General features: G+C 32.2%; 1 protein-coding gene across 1 annotated transcript in view; it reads right to left on the reverse strand.

Annotated features, from left to right (window-relative positions):
* CCSER1 (coiled-coil serine-rich protein 1) overlaps nt 1–27,979 on the reverse strand; it is a 939,806-nt gene that overhangs the window by 613,791 nt on the left and 298,036 nt on the right. The window contains exon 6 of the mRNA XM_012724198.1: nt 21,517–21,594. Coding sequence (XP_012579652.1) covers nt 21,517–21,594 — 78 coding nt within the window. The remainder of the gene's footprint in view (nt 1–21,516; nt 21,595–27,979) is intronic.

Below are 27,979 nucleotides of genomic sequence, written 5' to 3' on the forward strand. Positions count from 1 at the left end.
CCACCAGGGAGGGCCTAAATATTTTAATTCTTACAGAGAAAGCAGTAGAACCTTGATAGTATGTTTTTCTTTGTTTAAATAAAGCTGGAATAATAAGGAGGTATGAAACGCTATCATTGACAGCAAAATAGGAGCTTGGGGAAATTGTGCACAATATAACCAGTGAGAAAAGTAAAAACAAATATTATATGGTTTCACATATATGAGTAAAATTTGGAATCAAAGGTATGAACTGATGAAAATAATGATAAACTAATGGATATTGAAAACCAAAGTGAGGTTTCTAAGTTTAAATTGGGAGGTAGAGAGGTAAAGATCAAAGGAGTACATAGTGGGATGAGATTAAAACAAATGTAAATATGAATTGATAAATAAGGATTGTCATTATAGCCTGTGCAACTCAACTTTAAGAATCACTTTTAGGTGACAGTTATTATAACACATCTAAGAAAAGTTTATCAATAAGTCTACTATGTTTTAATATGCAGCATTATCAATGATTATAATGTTTAATCAATGATGATGAAGATGATTATATTTAAATATCAAGTATTGGTTTTCCTTCATAGTAGATGAACAACAACATGAATTATAGTCTATTGGTCAATATTTATTTGGTGAAAAGCAATAAAAAAAAAGATATATACCTTGTTTGGAAAATTCATTTCTAGAAACAGCTCTCATTGGTCTATTAAATAACTATACACAAAAGTACTTGTCTTCCTTCATTGATTATAACTATCCACCTGGAAGGATAAACTTGTCATAGAAGTATGGCATGAACACTAACACCAAAGAATCACATGGTACAGGTAACACATTATTGGTGAAAGTGACCATGAGAGTCAGGATAAGAATACTGAAAGGTCCATTTTGCCCTTTCTCTCTGTTAACTTTAATCAAAGAACTAGACTTACGTTTAAAGGAGAATCAATGTCATTAGATAATCTTAACTATCTCAATAAAATAATATTTAACATACTGTCAAATAACAGAAAATACTTAAGGAGGAAGAAGTGAAACAGACGGGACATTGGCACCAGGAGCAAGATAGACGTTGCTTTTACTCCTGGCCTCTCTAGGGCAAGGGGAAAACACTCAGAAGAAAAAAAAATTGATATTTGGTTCAATCTTAACCAAAACTCTACATTTTAAGCAGAGGAGTCTCCAAAGGTGCCTATATCTTAAGAATAACATGGCATGATCAGAGCCATGGGACTTAAATGGTGGACTGAGACAAAGTATGTTTTATATGATGTGTGAACTGAGGATAAGCTACTAGACTGGTTTTTCCAAGGACAACACAACACGGGTTCTGTGGTTGCTGGCATCCCTTCATTTACAGCTGCATCACAGTCTTCTCTCCTTTTGCCACATTCCCCATCTTCATCTGTCTGTGTCAGACCTCCCTAACATATTTTTGATTACATTTAAGATCCACACAGTAAGCCAAAATAAATCTCCCATGTCAAGATCATTAGTTTAATAACATAAGCAAAAATATTATTTTTCAAATAAGTTAACCTTTACACATTGTGATTAGAACATGGCATGTTTGGGGGACCATTTTTTTAACCTAATACGAGACGTACTTTTGATATGGCAGTAGCTATAAGATCATTTGCAGTATGAAATAGCAAAAACATTTGGGGGTTTTACCTAAAACCTAATATTGGAAGTCTGTTTTTTTTTTTTTAATTGAAATGAAGGATGAGATAAAATTTTGATTTTTAAGTGATAACTAAAGCTAAATTATAGAAAATTGTTTGGATCGGGAGTATATCTACAAGAGATGGTACTAGGTGACCAAGCAGGAAGTTACTGTAGTCCTAGATGAGCAAGGAGAGTGACCAAGACACTTGAGAAGTAACTCCTGAATGTAACTAAAATTAATAGTTCAAAAGATTAAAAATTTGATATATGTATATATGTTCATATAAAGTAGATTTTGAGATTTCTATTTGTATGTTTTAATGTCTCATTAGCTAATAGTAGGGACCAATTATCTCACTGTAATTTTAATAATTAAAAATAATTTTTCAAATTATTCTCCCATATGTGGGTCAGTCTTCTCATTAAAAGGCTAATGTTTCGGTGTCTTCTCTTAGTTGGAGCCATCATTCTCATTTGCTTTTTGGAACATTTAAAAATTCATTGCCGGCCCTCCCTGGTGGCGCAGTGGGTTAGGGTGCAGCACTAAGAAGCTAAAGCCACTTCCGAATGAGTTTGATGCCCGCCTGCCCTGGAGGTGACCCCCATGGAATGCAGACCTCTCCTGAGCCGCCCGCTGCTCCCATCAGCAGTGTACTTTGTTGATCTGCCTGTTCTGCTCCCCACTCTGTCTCTGGGAATCCTCTCACCACCCCTGCACCTCTGGCCTGTACCCCAGTTCTGTATGCACAAATAAAAAAAAAATTCATTGCGGGACCTTCCTGGTGGCGCAGTGGGTTAAAGCACAGCACTGAGAAGTTAAAGCCACTTCCCCATGAGTTTGATTCCTGCCTGCCCGGAGGTGACCACATGGCGAGGCAGACCTCTCCTGGCCCGCCCACTGCTACCCTCAGCAGTGTACTTCGTTGATCAGCCTGTTCTGCTCCCCACTCTGTCTCTAGTGAAGCTTCTCACCGCCCCTGAGCCTCTGGCCTGTACCCCAGCTCTATATGCACAAATAAATAAATCTTAAAAAAAAATTCATTGCACCTCTAATGTGCTAATATTACAAAGAACTAGAAGGAAATCAATGAATCTACATTTTCAATTCAGTATATAATAATACCCTAAGCCATACCATTGCTTATAGGCTTGCATTAAAGTCATTCCCAAATGCTCCTGATTTGGGATATTGGATCATAAAAAATACCTTCGGTAGACCTAACATTAGTGCATCGCTGCAGTTATTGTTTCTTATTGTCTTTTTGAAAACACAGGCACTTGGACAGTTGAATAATTAGTTGGAAAGTATATATGCATCTGATAACTAGGATGTCAGAAGAACACAAGTAATATGTCATAATTATATTTACTGAATTATAGTATATTTAGTCATAAAAATCTGAGTTCTTCATCAACTGTTAAATACCAAATGAATTTCCCCCACTTATTATATATGTATTTGTTAAAAAATACAAATCAGCTAACTATTAAGCTCCAACCACTGTCATCGATGAAGATGAAAAGACAAGATGAAGTATTTTCTATTATTGACTTTATAGTATTGTTATGTAGTAATATATTAAACTACAAGTTAATACATAATTAGATCACTGTTATTATAAATGAAACTGTAATATACTATGAAACTGTTAAGGTAGAAAGTCTAACTCTAGTTAGTAACCTACCACTTATTCAGAATGTACTATTGACACGGAACTCTATCAAGGACTTTGCATGGATAATTGTATCTTATTTTACAAGCCTTATAAATCATGTGTTGACATTTTATGTAGATTCACCCAGTAGATTGTTTCCTTCAATAGTTAGCTTACATACTATTATTTTCTCCACATATTTTTTATTCTGAAAATAAATAAAGCACACCCCATTCTTTACTCCTGTAGTTCTCTGTACTTCTCTGTTACCACGTGATGAGTATCTGTTCACTATTTGTATTCACCAAAAAAAAACCAGAAAATTCCTGAGGATGAGAACTTGTATGGCTTATATATTGTCATGACCTCAGGTATAGGGCTCATTCATAATTGAATGTCTACAATAAACCCTTATCTACAAACCAGTAACACCTTAAACTAGGATTCAACCTAGATCTGTTCCTTTATTTGTTCCTATATATTCTATTTTTAATCATTGAACTATTTTATTCTTTAACAAGATAGGATATTTCTATTTGTTTAAATATTTATCGTAAATTGAAAGTCTGCCCAATTTTACTATGGCTATTATCCATAGCGTTAAAAAAAAAAAGACAATATGCTTGATCCAATTTCTAAATTGTTTAATTTTTAAAATGTATTTATATTATGCATGCACGAGCTGGAGTGTAAGCCAGAAGTGCAGGGGAGTGAGAAGATTCCTGAGACAGAGCAGAACAGGTGGACTTACTGAAATACACTACTGAGGGGAACAGTAGCCAAAACAGGAGGGTTCTGCTGTGCCACATGGGTCAGCTCCTGCCTGGGATTGAGTTCATGCTTCATTGGCTGCTAATAGCTTCACAGTGCTGAAATTTAACTATTTGTGCCACCAGGGAGGTCATTATTTTTGTCCTGTTTTAAAATACTGATAACTAAAATTTAACTCGATAACTATAACAGTAATGCTGTAAAAAGAACCTAAATGACAAAGTAAATTAAATTACAGGGGACTAATTTTATATAAGAAAATAAAATGAGCTCATGTTAATGATATGATCTTAATATCAGCATTAATTAAAACATTTAAAAAGAATAAAATATGCATTATCAGCATTTATACTGTAAGTGAACATAATATCTCAACTGAAATGTGTTATACAGATAATTTAAAATTGACAGTACAGTCACTTTTCAACCCCAAGTGGCCTGTATTAGTTCATTTATTCATTACACATCCAGTATGTGTTAGTCTAAATAGCCAATAATTATTGCTTAAAGACTACTTTAACTTGGTACATTTTCTGTATAGCAAACCTAAAGAAATCAATAATTATAAAGTTTCCTAGCATAATATTTATTAGTTTATTTACAAACATACTATTAAACACAGAACTCTTAAAGAAAATTTGTATTATCAAATTTAATTAGTTTTATAGCACTATTTTAACCTTACGTGTTTGCCTTTAAGACAACTCATAATTTATGTTTTTTAATTAATAAACTTTTTTTTATCTGTTCATCATTATTTTACTAATACACATACATGATGACTATGTAGTGATAGGAAAATAGTTGAAAATAATTAAATGTTTCATACACAGGTAGTAGATCTATTCTCAATATCTTTAAAAAACTGGATGCAATTCTCTAGCTATTTTTCCTATTCAGTGAGGTTCACTGAAATTTTATTATTGATTTGGCACTGTAGACAATGAATTTTCCACAATTGATTCTGAGAAATAAGACAATATGCATACTTTCAAATCAGTGGAGACCTAATGGAGAAAAAAGTATTCTGATGCACTGTCATAGGTATTGTGCAATTAGCTTATTTTGAGGGATACAAAGGATAAGAATTAAAACAGTATCCACTACTGTTGAGGAAGTGTTGGTGTCTATAACTATTACTGTATTGGGAAAAGAATCTTTTGACTATAAGGATGGTTAAGCTTTGGTCCTCTAGGTGGCTGATGAATAGACACATATCATTTCAATTGAGAAAACAGAAGAGGTTTTAAGATAAAAGGGATTGGAAACAGAATGTGGATATAGAATAGTACTATGAGATCCAGAAAAAAATGGGTGGTGGTGGGGGGGGTTCTGATACTATGGTCTAAAATATCAGGAAATTACTTTTTCCTTCAAGTATAGCCTCCTTACTTTTTGATGACATATGAGCTTCCAATTTTTCTATCTTACTCATCATACAATAGTATTTTTTAATTCAATACACTATTTACTATTTCTTGGAAAACAAGATTAGTATCTATATTTTATCATCATTTATAGGGTATGACATAAAACTGCTTAAATAGTATTGGGTATATATCTGCTGAAAGTTATAATGTATAATAATTGAGCACACTGAAAAAGACATAAACATTATGTTTGAAATTCTGAGATTAAGAGTACAAAATAGTGATTGCCAATGGGCTAGGGATTGAGATGCTGGCATGGCAAAGCTAATGGTGATGAAAAATAGATTTGGGTAGGGATAATAATGTAGCCTATACAGGGGTCAAAAATGGCTTTGCACTGGAAACCTATATAACATTTTAAACTAATGATACTTCAAAGCAATTTTTTAAATGAAGTTTGGGTTTTCATTGATATAGTTAGGAAATGTTATCTTTATATATGGCACCTTAGCATGTTAAATATTTCAGTCTAATAAATTTGAGAACTTGTATATACATGAAGAACTTCTAGATCTTCTCTTGAAGTAGCTCTAAAATATTCCTGTGAGAGGTGCCCTGATTGTACCTGGATGAAAAGAAGTTCCTTTTCTTTGATAACTGAGTACACAGAAAAACCTGTATAAACGGACTTTGCTTAGTTTCTCTGAGTTTACTATATTTAGCTTACATATTTATCTTATATTTCTATCACTTTGTATTCAAAGAAAGCATTAAAACACTCAAATTTAACTGTTTCTTCATTTTATGAAGCACACAAAATCATGTAAAACTTATATTAAATATACTTGTATGTTTAAATATATTACAGAGATTCCAGTAGAGACGTTAGAAAAGTAGAAGGGTATTTGTTATCCCTTAATTATTATATAATTTACATAATATTAAAACTAGTTTTACTGTACAAATTGTAAAAGTAAAATGAGGGAAATGGTATATTTAATAAATCTGTCTGAATGACATGAAAGTCTATTTGGATATTTTTGTGTGATTATCACTTGTCAGTGTATCACTTGGATATTGACTGGATGGTGACCATGTTACTTTTTTTTTCCCAAAAAGTTTTAAATGTTTTATTTTGTAAATTACCTGGTTTAAGTAACTATGCAATGCCTTTACTGGTACAGGAATTATAAAATACACTGTATATATATGTATATATATTAATTCCACATCTCTCATATTTTGACTATAGAAATAAATATAATTTTTTAAAATGAGCGATGAATGAATTCATAGACACAGAAATAAGCTACAATTTAAAAAAACTGTATAATTTTAGATTTATTTAAAAGTATTATAATTACATATGCTAATAGAAATCATGGTAATATGGTCTTCTAGGACAGTGATTTTTTTAGTCAAAACATTCTTCTGAAATTATTTTAATCTAGTCCCTGTTTTCCTCAAATATAGCTAACAGATTTAGCCAAAGAGCTGTGAATAACTCAACATACAACATGCAGCATAACCCACCAACAGTAAGGTTTTTGAAATCAGTTTGGCTCTAACGTTCCTCAGAGTTATATAAGGAAATACTAATGACCCTAGTCTTAGGCTTTTTGTTTTTTTGTTCTTTTTCTTTAATAAAAAATTAAGGTTAAAAATGTCTACTCTAAATTCATGGAATTTATCTTCACACACACACATATACATAACATACTCAAGTCAGCCTTAATATATCAAAGCTTGTACTATAGTTATATTTTATATAAACTATAGGTATTAAACTGGCCTTAGAGGTTAGCATAGAAACTTTCAAAACAGACAACTTTTGAACAAATATCTGGAACATTGCCTATTTTAAACATTTTTAAATGACAGATAATTACACTAGAATTTTTGATGGGTGTGTAACTTTTACTGTTGTCTTATAAAAATTTTATGTCTTACACATATCATCCAAAAAACTACTGGGGTGCTTCCATCTTTTATGTGGAAGTCTAATGTAAATAAAGATGTGAAGTATGTTTTTTTATTCAGGAAGAAAAACATGTAAGTGAAATCTATAACAACAAATAAAAAAACATAAACCTCAATTTAGAGAAGAGATTACTCTGAATGAATGGATTGCATTAAATTTCCAATATCAAACAAGCATCTGAAGTAAAATTTCATGTCAATTATCTAAGATTTTAATAATGTAACAACTACATAGTATCCTATTACCTACTGTTATTCATTGGCTCTTTAAATCACTATTCACATTGATGTTTCTGTATACTGCATTTTCCCCTCAAGGAAATTTTGAGAAGGTTGTAAACACCATATGTTACATAGTGTTACACCAAAATTATAATTACTACTCAAGTCAATAGGTAATTTAAATCTGAATAAGTGTAAACCTATTTTAGAGGCAGCTGCTAACATTTAAGCTGTTTTACCACATAAAAATGCACTAAATTATGTTGCTAATAACCTAATTATACAACATGAATACACTGAAAAACAAAATTTTGTGCACATTAATAAACCTCACTCTAATTTTATGACTAGAGTTTTAAAAATAACTCATAAGAATGCAAAGTTATACTAAAAATGTATTTATAGAAATTGTTTCATTTCTTCACATATATCTTTCTTTTCTATTCACCTCTTGGAGACAATTATTGAAAAGCATGTATCTTTCTATACCTATATCTGAGCTTTATGTACCAACTTTTGTAGTACTTCACATCAATACACTGCATCTACTAAGTAGAGTTAAAACAAATTAGTATTATTTGTACCAAATATACAGCTATTATTAATAAAGTTCAGATGTTTATCCTAATAGATCAGGCTATATACATGTCAAAGGAAAGACAATTTCAAACTCTTTAACCACCTCTCTTCTTAACCCAATGAATGCGGCCTATATTACAAGGGGAAAAAGCTAAAAGCTGTAGTACTAGCTGTAATTTGGTTTTGGCTACCTAAGTTGACATTGGCTCTCATTCTTTACCAATATCACATAAATTAAAAAATATTAGCATGGGGTTATTAATTTTTTAAATATTTATTTATTTATGCATTCATAACTGAGGTATAAACTAGAGGGCAGGGGTGGCAAGAGGATTCACCAGAGACAGAATGGGGAGCAGAACAGGCAGATCAAAGAACTACACTGATGAGAGGAGCAGCAGGTGGGTCAGGAGGGGTCTGCTACGCCATGTGGGTCATCTCTGGGGCAGGGATTGAATTGCACTGAAGCAGCTGTGGTAAGCTTGAAGTGCTGTGTCCTAACCTGTTGTGCCACCAGGGAGGGCCCTAGGATTATTATTATTATTATTATTATTATTTAAGTTAAGAAAGGCTATCATGTGCATATACACACATATGCACATATATGCATATACATTTGGTTTTTTTTTTAACAGAAAATAAGGGGGGGGGAGTGTGTATTTTATTTTAAAATACATCCATAGTGAAATCTTTGAGCACTTAGTAGATAGTGCTACTAAATCCTGGGTTCTTGTGCTCAATGAGAAACAGAAACAATGAAACCAATCTTTTACCTGTCAAGAAATAATTTTTTAAGGCTTATGCACCAGAGCTTCTCTCATGTCTAACACAACAGACATGAGAGTAAAGGGAATTGGAAAAGGAAATTGGAAAGAAGAGATGAAAAATGCAATACCCCACCCTCAAACAATGTCTCACCATGGGGTCATAGAAGAGCTATGCACCGGGGAAAGTGGGTGTTTATAAAGATGGCCTTAGAACTAGAGAGTTGGGTGAAATTATCCTATGTATCCAAATTCTTCCATTCTATTAACAAAGAAAGAGGGAATTTGGTAAAGTGATGAAAGCAAAACCTACTGAAAAAAGACAGATTAAAATAAAAAAAAAAAAAAAACTACACTGAACTCTGAAAATTTCTTGGCCTCAATCATTTTCCCTCTCTTGTTCAATGTGTAGCACAGTATATCTCTCCAGTCATCAGGGTCTCAGTATTTTGTCTTTATAATTCCAAGTATAGTTAGCTGACCTCCCAAGAAATTCTCAAACAACCTACAATAAAACACTTTCTGTTTAAACTAGCCAAAGTAAATTCTAGTGTCTGAATAATATCAGTGGTTCTCATTTCAGAATTGTGCAGATGATTGGAAATTAAAAGATCTGTTAATAAAAGAGATATGGGACCTCTCCCTGGTGGCACAATGGGTTAAAGTGCAGCATTATGAAGCTATTCACAGCCACTGCAGCATGAGTTTGAAACCTGACTAGGCGGTTGACACATACAGTGTGGCAGACCTCTCCTGACCCACCCTCTGCTCTCCTCAGCAGTGTGTTTCAGTCTCTCTTTCTCCATTCTGTTTCTGGTGAATCCTCTCTTCCACCACACCTCTGGCCTGTAACCCAATTCTTATATGCATAAAAAATAAGTCTTAAAAATAAGAGAGGTGACCTCACTTAGTAGAACTGATTTCCATGTAAGCCAAACCTAAAAAATAGAAGGATGCTTCTAATATTTTTTTTCTTCATTTCTTTTTGTCTTTTGTCCTCTCTTCCCTTCTCATTACCTCTGCTTCTATTACTATTTTTAACCTTCAGCTGTATGAAACCAATGAACAGCCAACATAAACTTTAAAAAAAAAAAAGTGGCAATGCAGATTATCTGCAGCATAGTACATAAAGACACATTTTTTGGTATACCAACATCTTGAGCTGGGATCTCCTTGGTGGTGGAAGGGGTTACGTCTCAGCACTATGAAACTATCTGCAGTCACTGCAGCACAAGTTTCATCCCCAGCCAGGAAGGCACAGCATACCTCTCCTGTCTCGCCCACTGCTCCCCTCTGTGATGTATTTCAATCAACCTGCCTATTCTGCTTCTGGCTTTCTCTGATGAATCCTCTCACTCCCTGCACCCTCACCTCTGGCCTGAACCTTAGCTCTTGTATGCATAAATAAATCTTTAAAAAAATCTTGATCTGAAATTCCAGCTCAGCTATTTACCAGCATTAATAACGTTGGTCAGGTTATGGAACTACTCTAAGCTTCAATTTCCTTATCTGCCAAATGAGATAATATTCACATGTATTAAGGACTAACTAATACTCTTTAAGTAAGCCATTTTCAGTATTTCCAATTTGGAGTGCTGAGTCTGAATCTGAAACTTCTTAGTGCTTGGCTATGGAAAATATTAGGAAAGGTAATATTTATACTTCCCAATAGGTAGCTGGCAGAAATATTGTGCTTTAACTACTGGTTATTTGAGAAATACCAGTTACAGCAGAAATAAAAAATGCAGAGCACAAGAAGAGATCTTGACTGTCAACAAGAACAAATGACTCTGGATTCCCTAATACTGAGTAAGTCTCTCAGTGGTTGTAAGGCTTATGTAAGAGTAAGCTTCTTATTAATGATCAAACTGTGCTAAGAGTGGTGGGGGGCAGAGGATAAGATAAAAAAAAAAATTGGCAGACTGATATTGTTTAGCTTGACAGACAGTTATATAAATTTAGCTTATCCATGGATACTTTAATATCTATTGTGAATAATAGGATAAGAAATTTGAGTAGAAATTAGCTTTTAAGTGAAAAATTTTCTATGATTCTTTTGATGATATACTCATTCATCTATTTTTAATGTATTGTATACTTGTCATTAGGCACTGAAGTAGTAAAAGTAAAGTATATATAATATCTGCCTTTATAAACATCTCTATTAGTAAAAACTGTAAATAATTTATAATACTTTTAAGATACATATTAGAAGCTGGATTAAAATATTGTGGGGAATTTTAGGAAGGAATTTTCAGTGATAAGGTGATATTTAATTGAGTATTAAGTGGGATTAGACGTTTTCCAGACAAAGAAGATGGGAAAGTAAACTAAAGGTAAAGGAAGAAACCTGTATAAGTGAACAGACTAGAATCCTTTTTTTTGTGTGTTAATATAATTAGCCATAATTAGGGGAAAAAATGAGTACTGTGTATTTTAATTGCCTGAGTAATCAACTCAATATTTATTAATATAACAGAAATTCACCTGCCAGGAATAACATCTACTTTTTACATATGTGATACTACTAGTTGTAGCAGAGAAAAATGACCCACCGTTCCTCCAAAGATGTCCTTGGCAAAGAGGAATTAAAGTTAAAATGAAGTAAAAAAAAAAAAGTTAAAATGAAGTTAAGGTAGTCATTTGATTAAATATGGGAGATTTTTCTTGGTTATCTCTTGGACCCAGAACAGTAACAAATGTACTCAAACATCAAAGAGAGATGCAAAAGATTCAGAATGATGCATCCTAAGAAGAAATGTACAGGTCATTTACTGGTTTTGAAAACAGAAGGACCAAAGGAGCCAAGAATAAAGGCAATCTCTAGAAACTCAATAAATTAAATAAAATGACTCTCCCCTAGACCCTCCAGAAATTACTGAGCTATGCCAAGACTTTCTTTTTGTCCAGTGAGACCCATTTCTAACTTCCAGAACTACAAAGCTTTATGTATATTATAGTAGAAAAAGTACTACAAAACTGTGTGCTAAGTCATTGCACTGTGGTTACTGTAGCAATATACAGTTAATACACAGATTACAACATGTATGACTATAACTATTTGGTAAATATATACATATAGATGTATTAGTAAATATATTTGATAGCCTAAGTCATCTGTAAATTTTATTTTAAAATGAATGCAGGTGATTCATACCATTTGAGGGATGGACAGGTGCAGGAATTAATAAGTAGATAATATGAAAATTGTCCATATGTCTTATAATTTCTATTTGATTAGTAACATTTGAAATTCCCATTTGATATTCTAAGAACTGATGTTTAAATAAAGTTCAGAACTCCTTTGGAAATCAGGCTCAAGAAGAATTATAACAAGTACCTCATTTGCATTACTATTTTGTTCAATTTACTATTGTCTGAAAATTTGTGAACTCAGTTCAGTGCTCATATTCTGCAAATCTCATGCCCACATAACAGTATTAGGAGGCAGGACTTATAGATGCAATCAGGTTACGAGACCAGAGCCCTCCTGAATGGGATAAATATCCTCATAAAAGAATTCCTTATTTCTTCTACCATGTGACTTTACAATGAAAAGACAAAAAAAAAAGGAGCTGTCTGGGAAGGAGGCTTATGCCACACACTATATCTCTGCCAGCATTTTGACCTTTTATGTGAAAGCATCCAGAACTGTGAGAAATAGTTTTCTGTGTTTTTTTTTTTTATCTTCCTAGGTTATGATATTTTGCTATAACAGTCCAAACAAAGATACAGCTATGCCTGCTTGATAAATCACTGCCTATAGATGGTAGTATAAGTTTTTATAAATCATATAATATCCTTCACATGAAACATTTTCCTTACCATGTGGGCAACACATGAGTAAATGTTGACAAATTTTAGATCAATGCTCCAGCCTGCAATCTGTACCTTAGCTCAGATTTTATATCACTTATTTCTCCTAAACTCTATCTGTGCATTTTTAAAATACTTTGCATATCCCTAGATCATGTTCAAGTACACCCAGCATTTGTGTCACATTCTAGAGTCTGAATGAAATATCACTTCTTCACTTTTAAGGTCATTTATAGATAACACTTCTTTAATCCCACTTCAATAAATATTTGCTAATAGTTCTAAATGATATACCACATTCAAAAAGGAGTAGGTAATAGTGATAAATGATAAGGGTAGAACTAATATCATCAAGTGGTTAAGGTCCACAGGAAAAATCAAGAAAGATAAGGAAATGGCTTATGCTACTAAAAAGATAAACTATAGTAGGCTGTATTCCTGTGCACATTATTACTGGAAATTATGACCATTCTCTCTTTAACATGGTGTAGCAACTGGCAAGGATCCATTTATCTATTTGGCTCTGTTGCAAAGGTTTTATTACCTGGCAAAGACATTCATGGGAGAAAAGTGGGCTTAATTTTTCCACCCTTAATTATGCTTTGACAGTTCTGCTCAGCTTTTTAAAATCTTTCAGACTCAAAATCCTATTGCCAAAATCTTACTTTTTTAAGCAGGAACTAACTACTCTAAATAAACCCATATATATTTTTTAATACTATAGGTAATAAAATTCTAATATGGTGTATTTAACCAACATCTACAATGTTTGTAACATCGCCAGATATTAAGGTTTCCCATCAGATTAACTAGTGTAAAAGAAATTACCCTAGAAAAATAGCATATTCAGGTACAGATATAAGCTTATCTTTCATAATATAAATCAAGATCTTAAAGAAAAACAGGAAATTAGCATAGTAGAGAATGTGACATTAACATTCTTCAGAAGGTTACTCAGTTACTCAGACTATTCAAATGGCATCTATGTTCACAATTATTATTGTTACAATGGTGACCACAGCCTAATTCATATATCTGGCAATTGTTTTTATTCCAATTTTCTGTGTGTGGTTCAGTCATTGTTCAAAAAGATAAGTACATTTCTGTGAAAATTCATTCCATTTTACTCTTCCCTTTTGAAGTGTATTTTAAAGTAGTGTTTATAAATTTCCCCATACTGTTCATATTTTTAGTATAGAAAATAACAGTTTTCTGATTTTTCATAATTATTTTACAACTTTTAATTAGTATCATCAGCATTTTAATTTTGCCCAGCAGAATTACTATAAATAATATAAAGTTCTATAAAATTATTTATGCATGGTATAAATATTTCAGTGAGGGAGAGCTAAATTTATAACATAAGAGCATAAGAACAGACCAGTTGCTTATGTTATTTATTTTATTGAATCTGCCAACATGAACACTTAAAACTCCACATAGTATAATTAAAACAATGGATGCCCAAAGTCTTCATAAACCATATGGGTATAATATTTCTTTAATATAAAGTTACTGAGGAAATATAAACTTTTATAAATATTTCAATCTAAGGTAGAACTGTACTTAATACCTGTACATTTTATTTTAAGGTTGCTAATGCACATTGATATGATTTAATTTCTAAAATGCAGCTGCTATTTACTTAAGTAGATAGAACAGATGGAAGCCATTCTACATAAACTTATGTGGAGTTCACTTATGAACACTCATATTCATGCTCTATATATCAAGGTGGATATATTAATAATGAGCCATAGTTTTTGAATTTTATCTCTTTTGTGAATTTCTTATTTAAATATAGATGTGTTAGAGTATATACACCACACCTATAGGGAGACTTGAATAAGACTAGACATATTAAAAGTCAATAGAGAGCCTCCCTAGTGACCTCAATGTTAAGTCTCAGCACTACCATGGCAAAGGCCCGCCATGACAGTCTGAAGAGGTGACCTACCTATAGTACAGCAGGCCTCTCCTGTATCAACTGCCACTCCCCTCAGCATTGTATTTCAGTAGATCTGCCTGTTCTCCCCACTCTGTCTCCAGTGAATTCTTTCACAACATCCCCATACCTCTGGGTTGAACCCTATTTCTTCTATGCATAAATAAATAAACAAATCTTTTAAAAAGGACTTACTTTCTTAAAATTGTTTTCTTTCAAGAAACATGTATGTTGTTTTCATTTATCAAATGTTAAAGATATTTAGTGGATTTAGGATTTTGCTAGCACAACATCTTATATTGTAGATAAAAATGAACCTAGAAATGTCTACCCATGTTCTGTGGTTAATTATATTCTTTAATGTAATTTATTATAGTATGAATTCAGTTTTTTCTTCAAAAACACTCATTTTGCCAATTATAGTATACAAAGCAAATCTATGTCTCTTATTCTGTTATTCTAGAGCTGTTTAATTCAATGACAAAGAAAGTGGATCTTTTAATTTCATTTTCCAAAATCACCTTTCAGCTTTGTTCAGTAAATCCTGTCCATTAAATATTTCAAAGGAACTCTTTTTTTTATTATTAATGAGCAGACAGAGCAAAACCCAGTCAGTGCTCTGAAAGCATACCAAAATAAGGCATTTTGCAAAGAAAGAAGCTGGAGAATTAAAGAAGACTAGTAGGAGAAATCTAAATACCAACCTATGTGAAGAGGAAGAAACTTTTTGGGATTTAAACTTGAGGAAGAAATTGAATGTGTAAACTGAGGATGGATAGGAAATACACATTTTTTACCACATATTAATGTTGGTATGTTCTATATATTGTACACATCTCCCTAAAATTAATTGCACAGTGTGTGAGAAGGACAAATCTGGATAGCAATCTGTAGCTAATAGGCAACATAAAATAATTTACTTATTTTTCCATTAAATTTTTATATTTAGTCTCTCTGACTCACAATTATGAACAAAATTAAACCAAATCAACAAATAAAACTTTATAACATATACATCATGGTACCCACTTATTGACAACATTTGGAAAGCAATGGTATTAGAAAGAGGAAAACAAGATTTTAGGAAAATAAAATAATAGATTCATAAATAATTTTTATGGTCTTTTTTGTGATACCCCATGTAAAATTCATTAAAAATTCCTAACTCGAATTAAAAATAGTTCAAAATCCAGCCAATGATTTTATCAGCTTTAATCACTCCCATTTTAGTCATCATTATCTCTCATCTATAAAAACTTGGTCTTGATTCAATATGCTTCTTGCTGCTGAGATTTAGACAGAGTCTCAAGTCTAGTTATGCCATTCTGTTCCTAAAAACACTTCATTGGTTTCCCATGTGAGTAAAGTACCAACTTTTTACTATTGCCCACAACATCCTACATAATCTGTTTCTTTCCAAGTTAATCTCTTACTAATTATCCCATTCATTTACACTATTCCAGTCAAAAAAGCATTCTTGCCTATCCTACAAACACTAAGTGGTTTCCTTCCTCATAATTTTATACTTAGTATTTTTTTATGCTCGGTATTCTTAAGCTATTTTCCATAGATAAGTGACTTATATTTCTTCATTGTTTCTGCTAAGATGCCCCTCAGTGAGAAAAGCCTTCAAAACAAACAGAACAAGAAAGGAAAAAAAAACAAAAAACACAGAAAAACACTTCAGAATCTCATTCTTCCTTCAAAGCCTGATTTATTTTTCATGATAGTGTTTGTCATCCTTACTTATTTTTTTATATATATTTCTCTTTAGTAGGCCCCAAACAACATGAAAGAAGGAATTTATTCTATGCTGTTTATAATGAAGGAGTAAAGCCTTTAATATTATCAAGTACAAGGTAGGTGCTCAATAAACTGATTCATTCCTGAATGAATTAATAGATGGCATAATCAAAAAAAATGACAAGACTTACAAAATAAAGTATTAAGCACACTTCCTGAAACATCAAGAAAAAATGATTCCTACTGAGGATATCATTATAAATTGAACAGAAATGCTATAGACAAAACAAAACAAAAAAATAAAACTATGATGCTTATTATCTGATCTCTCTCTTCTGGAGTTGCCAAATTTACTCTTTTCCTTTGTGGTGCTTTCAGGGAAAAAAAAATCAACTGATTTTATTTAGACTACTGATATTTAATCCAATGTGTAAAATATTAACAAGGTTTTCTTTACAATGTGTTTTGTTCTAGTATCTGATCTGACTCTAACATTATTATTTTAATTGAGCTTGTATTTTAGGAATTGGGTGTGACTAGAAAATAAAAGGAAATTTTACTGTGATATATCTCTGATGACAAGATACTATGTATGCCTATAATTAAAGACACAATTATGTATTTATTTTTTCTCCTAAATAACATTTTATTATATCAATATTTATCAGTCTTCCCCTAAGGCAAATTCATTATATGTTCTCCTCCCCCCAAATAATAACCATTCTGATTAATTATTTTTCGTAAGAGCAAGCTGAGATAAAAACTCATCTACATCCTTGAGGGTGAAAAATAAATAACATGACTTCTATGAATAAATATTAAATTGTATTCTTCATCAAAGTAAGGGATTTATTTTTAAAATATGTTCTTACTCTCAAAATTGTAATTAAATTACAAGAGGTTTAGAAGAGATATAACATATAAGACTTTCTTAAACTTAGAACTATCACTTTAAAAAAAATAGCTAACACTTACAAACTACAAACTACATATTATGTACTACCTAAGTACTATTTATTTATTAACTTGTTTAACCTTCGTGTTCCCTGTTGGTACAATTAGTTAAAATACAGCACTGCAAAGCTGTCTGCAACTGCTTCAGCACCAGTTTGATCCCTGGGCAGGGAGGTGATCCACATGGTGCAGCAGACCTCTCCTATCTCAACCGCTGCTTCCCTCAGTAGTGTACATTGTTGATCTGCCTGTTCTGCTCCCCACTCTGTCTCTGGTGGATCTTCTCACCACCACTGCATATCTGCATATCTGGCCTGTAGCCCAGTTCTGTATGGCTAAATAAATAAATCTTAAAAAAAAAATACTTTTGCAACCTTATAAGAACCCAATGAAGTAGTGATTGATGTTATCCCTATTTTACAAATATGCAAGTTGAGTCACAAAATAACTAGCTATGGTCACGGATATAATCAAGAACTGGGACTGATCCCAGGCAGTCTCCTAACAAGATCACATTGCTCAAATGTTTTAAGTTCTCTTTTACTTCAAGAGAGATATATTTTGGAAAAAAAAAATATATATATATACACATATATATGTATACATGTATACACACACACACACACACATATAGCTTTTAAAATGAAAAAAAAAAGTCAGTAGTTTGTCTTTAAAATTATTCATCCAAATAGATGATGGTCAAATCATCAGGAAAAAACAAATTAAAAACCACAATAAGAAAGGTATGTCAGATGTCAGATTTTGGAGATAGATAAGTTAAACATGATGGGTCATGATGATTCTTGTTTAGGACCAGATGCTTCTTTTTCACTCAAAGACAATTTAATCACTGTTAGTATTCACCAGTTCTTCTATTTAATTTTTTAAAATAAATAAAAAAAATATCTTCCCTTAAAGTTAGTCCATCCCCCATATAATTATTCCCATATTCTACCCACACATCAGTTCAGTTCCTGTTAAACTTACTGCACTTCATCACTTTCAGAGTAAACTAGAGAAGCTCTATTCACACTCCCATCAAATGTTATCCTTTCCTTTAACAAACCACTGAAAAAAGTCTTCTCACTGTGCTTTTTAGAAACAACTGGGGAGAGGAATTGTCTGAAGATTTTCAATGCTGATACAAGCCTGCCTTGTTTAAATGAAGACCAGACATGAGAAATAGAGAACAAATTAATGTCTAAAAAAATGATTCTGCCATGCAACACTCAGATGCTAGGGTTAGAAATGATGCTTAAATCCACTTCAGAATAGAGAATACAATCAAGATTTAGTAAAACACATTCATTCAGAATTTTGCTCTCAATTAGTGGGCAGGAAATGGTAAGCAGATAAAAAAATCCAGAAAATATATTTTTGATCATCATCTACATGTTTTATTTTCTTTTTAAAAAGTTTCCTTGTTAATTTTTTCATAAATAGCATTTCTCCTTTCAGGTAGGGAAGCCATAGTTTTCCCACCACCAAAGCAGCCCAAGTCCTCTACCATATACCATTGTGCCCTCTTCCACCTAATTTCTATTCTCTCCCCAAATGATAACCTGCTTTTTTCTATATTTAATAGATTTTACTGTGGGACATTCCTATTGGAACTAGTTTCTCATCTAACATTCAAGTCAAAAGACAAATAGTATAAAAATAACTAATAGTTTTTATGTGTAAATATACACACATATTCATATGTATATGCACATGTGTGGATGCACACACAGTTTGGTTTTATACCAAATATAATGGTTAAAATCAACTTAATGAAGTAGTAACATACACTTGAATAGGTGGGATATGATATTTCTAAATCATAAATTGTTGCAAACCAATAAAATAAATTATTATTATTAACACATCAATTTAATATGAATGCCATTCTAAAGATAATAGTGAAAAGAGAGCATTCACCTTGATAAATGAGCCAAAATAGAACCTTCTCTTCCAGGCATTATATATGAATGCTTCCAAAATACATCAAAGGGGGGTGGGGGGGGGGGGGGGTGCATTTCTGCATTTCTGTTAGTCATTTAACTACACTGCAGGAGAGTAGATAAAATCAAGTTCCTCAATTAGCCATCAAAGCTTCTGTTTCAGAGGATTTGCCTTCAAATACTTGAGGTTGAGGGTGATTAAATCACTCCTTTGGGAAAGGAGGAATTAAAGGAAATTCATCTTAGTTTAAAATGAGAAACTAAGTCAGATCAATGGGAGTGAGGAAAAAGATAACCATATTTTCTCTGATTGCCATTGGATTATATTTTCGAATGATTTTAGAAAAAACTAAGTGATAATATCATTTTTTTCAGTATCACAATAAAACATAAATGTTTTCAACGTGTTATATGGTTTTCAGCACATTTTTCAACTATAGTCAGTATAGCTTATATACATTTGTGTGTCTGTAAAACGATATTCTCTTACTCATTTGCATGTTATTTTACAAACAAATTATGGAGAAGACAATGCAGTTTTATTTCATAACTCCAGTACACATTTAGATAATTATAAATACACATGAGATTATTTTATATCTCCTGGAAAAGCTTGCAAAAAAATATAAACCATATTTATTTCACAAAAGAAGTAATTTAAAAGGTGTTCTTGCTATACTGGTCATCAAAATTCAACGTTATGTATTATGAGCACTCGGGTCTATTAACTACCTGTAACACCACTTATGCACATTAACACAGAAACAATATTGATCCCTTAGAACCAGTCAGAGAAAATAAGAAAATTATATTTATATTAGCTCTATATCAGCAGTTTTTAGAATACATCTAACCTTTTCTATGATCTCCACTAAAAAATACATTAGTTTTCATGGAGTGGGGTCATTATCAATATAATTAAAAGAGAAAATTATTTCTGGTAATGTCTTGAGAATTCAATTAAATCTTTTTAAATCAAAAGTTTTGCAAACTTTGCTCCACATCCATAAAATGAAAATAACACTAAATTGAACAACATTATCTTCTCCTTTACTTATAGCAAATGTATCAATAAATAATGCAATCAGAATATTATTATTCATTATTTAGTAATTGATATAGAAATGAGTTTTTAAAAATATCATCTACTTTTAATCAAAAAGAGATGTAAGGGAAATGAAATTGAATATGATATTGTCTTTATATGAAAAATTTCAAACAAAAAATAATATTATAACATACAAAAATCATAAAAGTCATAATGAAACCTAAATGGGCATCTATCTGTCTTTAAATCCAACTTAACTGAAACCATTACATATAAGTGCATCATTCCAATATGCTAAGATTTTATTTCCCATTCTTATAAGATTTTATGTTCAATAATCTTAATGAAACCCAAATATCTTAGTACAAATATAAAATACCTGATCTGTAAGCTCTGCCTTAAAATGAAATATTAAAATTTAAATACTAAAACAAGAATATGTCTTCATAATTCTATGTATATAGCTTCCTAAACTTAAGAATTCTACTAACCATATTACACAAATAATTAGTAGCGTATTTACAATTTTTTTTAGTTTTATTTTTTTTAATTTATTACAAAAGTTTATTTTTACATCATTTTGCACATTTACAAATTTTTTTTAAAATATAATGTTTATAGTTCAATTTTGTCTTTGGCAAATATTTTGTGAAGATTAAATAATTATGACCTTGAGTCATAAATGAAAATGTAATCAACTAATAAAAATGCCACCATTTGGTAAGGTCAAACAATTGATTCTAAACTAACTGCTTAAAAATAGAAATAAAAATTAAAAAATCTGAAACTTGTAATTGATGACATGAAATTATTGCAATACAATCACTGTCTCATATGCAGGGCAAACGATGTGTTCCCAAAAATATCCAATTCTATTCCAAGCCTTTACTTTGATTTAGCAATGAAAATAAAAGAGAACAACAACAATAACAAAAAAGGATTTTAACATTTGAAATATAATGCTTAAAGATAAAGTTGCTCACCCTTTATGCATGAACTACTTTACTGCAGTAAAACATTTATGAACAATCCTAAGCTAGCATAACTTTGACTTTTTGTTGTTTGTCTTTTACCTTGAAAGGCAATGGCTCTTCAGTCAGAGGGCTGACAGGAAGGGAAGTGTTGCTGCTGGCAGGGCTCAGATCTGCACTCTGCAAGGAAAAAAAGATGGACTGAGGTACTTTTGTGCATTCATTCTGATTCTTAATGTAAAATCTAGTACTTCTTGTTAAAATTAAACAATAATAAATAAATGAAATATGGAAACAAAAAAATTCAAGTCTTTATTATTTAATGTATTATTCCCTATGTAGAATTAGCTATCTGAGAAATTAGACATACTACCTCTTCTCAGTATATATTTCAATAAACCCAGTGATCAACTTTTATGTTAGGATGGCATATACCTTATTTACTTTTTTTAAATTTAGTTGTATTTGCAGTGACTTATTTTGTTTGATTTTGCAGGCTTTCAGGCTGATTTTACAGCATGCATTATTTAATGTTTTTGTTCATGGACATTTAAATTTTTGCAATCAATTTTGCTCATTATGAAAACCATATATTCCATTAATATTAACTGTAAAATGTAGACCTTGATTTTTTCTTATAATTTTTTTTTTACATCATTCTTCATTTTCTGCATTTTTCATCTCAGTTGTAACCACCATGGGCTTCCCACCACCAATTCACCTGTGTGTCATCACCACAGTATAGTGCACTCTTCCCATTTATTTTAAAATTAAATAGTCATAGTACTGATATTTTGCATTTTTCTTAATATGTTCTGCTAAGCGAAACTTTTAAGGATCAAAGATTTATACTAATATAAGTGACTTACTGGAACACTGCTAGTGGTGATCTTTAAGCTCATTAAAATATAATCAATAAAACTTATTAAGTAATTGATAAGCATAATAAAATTATATTTTAGGTACTTATCATTTTTTATAAAAGCATGAAAAGATACTAAATAAGTAGAGCTATTTTACTATAGACTTAGTTATTTTGCAGTAGTCTTAGCTATTTCTCTCAGGAACTTTTCCACTTAAGAAAGCAAAATAAGAAAATAAAATCTTGCACTATGGTAGAAGTGAGCTAGTTACTAATTTTAATTTCTAAATTTACTCAGTTTCTTGGCTATTTTTTTAAATCAAAATCAGAAAATATCCTGAACTGGTGACTTTCACTATGCTATTATATGCTATTATATGATGTAATGAAGAAACAAAGTTTTCTTTGGAATGAATTTATCATGATATTCTGACATAAGAAATGAGTAATATTCTTTTTTGATAGAAATAACAAATAAAAAAAGACTACTAGATATTTTATGACAAATTAGGCAATTGACAGTATGCTCACAAGTATGTCAATTATCTGATATTTTCCTAAACTGATATTTATATCCTGTGTGGCACATTAAAGTATCATGGCCTTAAAAATAATATATTTAGGAAACAGAGGCTATATTCAATTGTGAAAATAGCCTAGGCCATATTGAAACAGTACAAGAGTACAAGAATACAAGAGTACAAAAGGACACTTAACACAAAAAGAACAATACTGCAACAGTGCTAGACCACTCAGGGTTTGTTTAACAAACAGGAGATTGGGTAAACAAAAAGCATTTCTAAGGCCACAAATGGCCAACTCTCTCACCCCAAAGAGTGTCCATAAGTCTCAAGCAAAGGCCACTCACAGAAGGTGAAGTGACCCAGCAGCAGCCACAGCAGCACAGGGCCAGGCAGTGAGATTCTAGAGCACCAGGAGGTGGAGCTAGAGAATCAGAATCTCTGAAGCAATTTGAGATGGTGGAATGAGCCTAACAGTGCTCCTTGCAGACAATTTCAGAGATAGTATTGAAAGGTGAAGCGGTTGAGGCTCTGCAAAGGTCTGTGGAGGTGCGGATGTCTAGCTTTCTTCAAGTCTGGACTTCTACAGAGGTCTGCTGAATCCCATGGAAGTTCACAATGCTTCCCTCTATTGAGAGGCTGTCTAGTGAATCTTCCAAGGTGGTCTTCCTCTTTGAAGGCTGGAAACAGAAATCTTCTTTGTTATAGGGTGGAAGCAGAATTCCTCTTGAAGTTGGTTGAATCAATCTTTCTGTTCCAAGGCCAAAAAAACATTCTATTCTTGTTTGTGAGGCTGGAGCAGGATCTATCAAGCTGGTTCTTGCTTTGCCTTTCATCCCCTTCAGAGTCCCTTACCATACAAATTGGAGCATTTTACATACTAAGAAACTATTTGGACTGTTAAGCACCAATCAGCTTGGCTTGCATTTTAAGCCAAATAATTACCTAATGATGTGAATCTGAACATGATTGGCCCATTTAATGATTAGGTAATGATCTTTTCAGTTTACATCTGAGTGGTTCATTAGGATCCTTGAGATAGATATAAAAGAGGGAAATACCTATTCCAGTTTGAGCTCAGGTCAGTCCAGGCCCTTTGGACTCCTGGGAACCATGGCTGAAGCTGGCTTTCCTGGGGCTGAGGGATGAGGGACATCCACAGTGGGGGACTGAGATCATTGTGCCCCAACAAAAACAACATGTCATGGTGATGTATCCTCTAGCACTGCAGGGATCCAGTTACATATTATTGCAAGCTTCTTGGGTAACTCTTTTTATGATTGAGTTTGCCCAAAACTTAACAGATACAAATGTGTTATTCCAAACACTGAACCGAAGTAGGCTCCAAAATTTAAGTCATGGGATTTTGACTCTTTCAGTGTCATTGGCTAAGAAAAAAAGGTTCTAGTTTTAAGTTTCAAATCAATCTAATAGTGTGACATGCTAACTCTATAGTTCTTAGTAAATCTTGAGGAAAATTAAAAAAATCAATCTTACATGACAACATCTGATAAAATGAATTCAAATATGAAATGAAGAAAACAAAAATAGAATAAATCTATCTTCAATTTTAGCTTATTGTTTAACCATTTGTCTTTATTTATTTAGTGATCTGTAATTTAGATGTCATTCCAACATGTTTACCCTTTTAAATAAAATAAATAAATCCTTATCTGTACTTGATTTTTAAATTCATTATCCTTTCATTTTGTAATAGCAATACTGACACAACTATGTACATAAACAAAAATTGACAAAGTACTTCATAAGTTATATTTGATGATTTTATTTAGTTTCTTTATTATAATTTATATTGAGGTAACCTTGTTTTACAACATCGTATATGATTTAGAAGCACAAAATTATACCTTCATGTGCAAGTTCCTGCATGACACCTACTACCAAGGCTTTTGATGTTTTTAAAGTTAACAGTAGGTATTTTTCCACAATTTTCTTCATAAAATATTTTATTGAATTATGATTTCATCTGCTTTTGATACATTTCAAAGACTGGAAATGACTGTTAGACAATAAAGAGAAAGCAAATCCATGATGCTGTAAAAGGTTTTTTTTTTTTTTTTTTTTTTTTAATGAAATAAATGACTCACACAGCAAGGGACCCATGCAATCCTCATGCCTCATATTTGAGTTTTTAATCCAGGGGACACTGCACTGGAACTACTTTGCAGGTTTAAAAGTCTATCTTAATTCTGGCCATTGCCCTAAAATTTGATATCCTGGTTTCAACCCAGTTGATATCTGCTTATTTCCAGCACTAGTGTGATTAAATAACAAACCATACATTTACCTACATTTATAATGGTGTTTAACACAAACTGTTAGACTCTATTTTTTTTTTTTCAGATTTATTTTCTTTATGCATACAGAACTGGGGTACAGGCCAGATGTGTGGGAAGTGAACAGGGCAGGGAAAAAACAGGCAGATGTACTTAAATACACTGCTAAGGGGAGCAGCAGATGGGTCAGGGGAGCAGCAGATGGGTCAGGGGAGTTCTTCCATGCCATGTGGGTCACCTTCCTGGCCCAGGATTATGCTACAATAGCTGTAATAGCTTCATAGTGCTGTGCTTTACCCAGTTGGGCCACCAGGGAGGGCCAGACTATATCCATTTCTATCTCTTGTAATTTTTCTCCTTTCTTTAATTCCAGAACAATGTTAAATGTCATCTTTGAATTCAATAATAAAATATAGACAAGTATTTGTTTTTAAGAGTATCAGATTTTTTTGATGACTATCATCCTCTTCTCATGCATGATGTTTTTCAGGTTTTGTATTGAACTAATTTGAAAGAAACTTCTTGCTGACATGTCCCATTATTTTAGATTACAGTTACCCTAATTTTCCAGCTTCTTTCATTCTTCATCTCCAATCCATCTTTTGCTTTAAGCATAGCTTTGCTAAATTGTAGAAGTATAACCTTTCCTACACTAAAATGCAGTATTTAAGTGTATTTTTAGATGACTTTTGACATAAGTATGCTTGTTGTATAATTACCGTCAAAATCAAGATATAGAGTGTTTTAATTATTTCAAAATTTTTCTTCACTGGAAGGGGGGAAACTGTACTTTCAAAATACAAACAACAATGTAAACCAACATTACCTCAAAAACAATATAAATACAAAATGTTCCCAAGCTGGTTTGAATTCAACTTCTACATTTACCTGATTGCAGGCATTGCAGATGCACTACATCATTGTAGATTATCTTTTCCCTCCTGAGAATTTTGTGATGATGGAAGTGTACAGTGTGGACACTTTGGGGTCCAGATTTTTTCACCAGCAAATTAATGAATTCCATGTCATATTATATGTTGCAGTTGTCAAATAATACTTCAGCTGTCAACGTTTTTAATTTATGTAGTATTTAGTGGTAGACCACAGCTTGTTTATACAATCACCTATTAGAATTTGCATTGTTTCCATGTTGAGGTGATCATAAATAAAATTCTGCTGTATATTTGTGCTGTATACAAATATGTCTTTTTGTAAACAGGTGTTTTCATTTCTCTTGTGTAAATAAAGAACTGTAAACTTACTTGATTCCTGTGGTAATTTTATATCTAGTATTATGTTAACTTTATAAAAAATGTCAGATATTTTTAAAGGAGTTGTACTCTTTTGTACTTCAATTCAGACTGCATCTTGCAAGCATTGTTGTTATTAGTCTTTAGTTTTATTTCTGCCATTGCATGGATGTAGTGGTAGTTCACTGAAGTTTTACCTTTTATTTCCACGAGAGACTAATGATGTTGAGTACTTCTGATATATACCTAATTTTGTGAAGTGTCTGTTCAAATACTTTGCCCAATTTTCTACTTCACTGAGTTACTTAGATATAAGTCCTTTGTCATATGAGCTTATTATAATTTCACCCAGTGCAGTCTATCTCTTAACGGTGTATTCAAAAGAACAAAAACTTTTCATCTGATTTGCATTTTTTTTGTTGCTTATACTTTTTGATATTTTAAATAAGAAAGTTTGTCCTATATAAGTTCACTTTCACTTATTCTTCCTTTTAACAACATTTCAGTTCACATCTGACCACCAAAGTAAATACATTAATAAATCACAGATAGAATTCTATTTCTGAAAGTGTTTTTGTGATTTTGGCATATGTTCTGAACTTCACATAATTTCATATTTATATTACACACATTCTAGAACCAGATTTTCTAGAATAAGTAAAATAATAAATAAAAATTTATTTGTATGTTAGTAAAAATGTGAGCTAATTTCATTCATTAAATGGGGACAAACCAGTTGCTAGTGGCTTAACTATAAGCATAAGAAACAAAAGTACAGATATTTGTGGGTGTGTTGAGGAAGAACTAACTAAAGTACTGAAATTTTCATTTAATATACAATATCCCCAACAGAGTGAATGTCCATTTTCTGGAGATTGATGGTAGAAGGAAAGAAATGAAACTTAATGGGAAACAGAAAACCGTGATGCCAAAATTGGCAACCCATCTATCATCTAGGAAATTAGTTTGCTTACTGTTGACTCATCTTTGACTCTCATTTAAAAAAAAAAATACAAGTAGAAAAATCTATATTAAACGTATATATATATATATATATATATATATATATAGTATACATATAAATATTATATTAGTATTTATTTATTTACAGAACTGGGGTTCAGGCTAAACAGGCAGGGACAGTGTAGGGACCAACACAGGAAGATCAACAATGTACACTGCTGAGGGAAGCAGCGGGTAGGTCAGGAGAGGTCTGCCTGGCCATCTGGGTCACCAGGAATCAAACTCATGCTAAAGCAGTTGCTGCTAGCTTCATAGTGCTGCACTTTAACCCATTGTGTCACCAGGGAGGGCCCTTAAATACAATTCTAAGGAACAAGATAAAGGATAAAATTCAAAAAATCAATATCTAAGGAAAAAGAGAATTTCTTCAGATACCTTGTCACTTTGTCATATTAAGAATATTCACATAAGGGCGGCAGAGTAAAGACGCCGGTGTCCAAGCCTGCATAGGAATTAAGGACTGAAAACGGACTATAGACTCACTTACCACAAGTTTTAACCCCAACGAAAACACCCTGAACTCACTAGAAGGTAGATAACTGAGGGGGAATCAGCGATTGGGGAGTTCCCAGTAGGGAACTCCCGGGAAAACCCAGGCCCCTGGAAGTTCCG

This window comes from Condylura cristata, unplaced genomic scaffold (assembly GCF_000260355.1).
Source record: "Condylura cristata isolate star-nosed mole 26May11 unplaced genomic scaffold, ConCri1.0 scaffold00012, whole genome shotgun sequence".
Classification (NCBI taxonomy): Eukaryota; Metazoa; Chordata; class Mammalia; order Eulipotyphla; family Talpidae; genus Condylura; species Condylura cristata.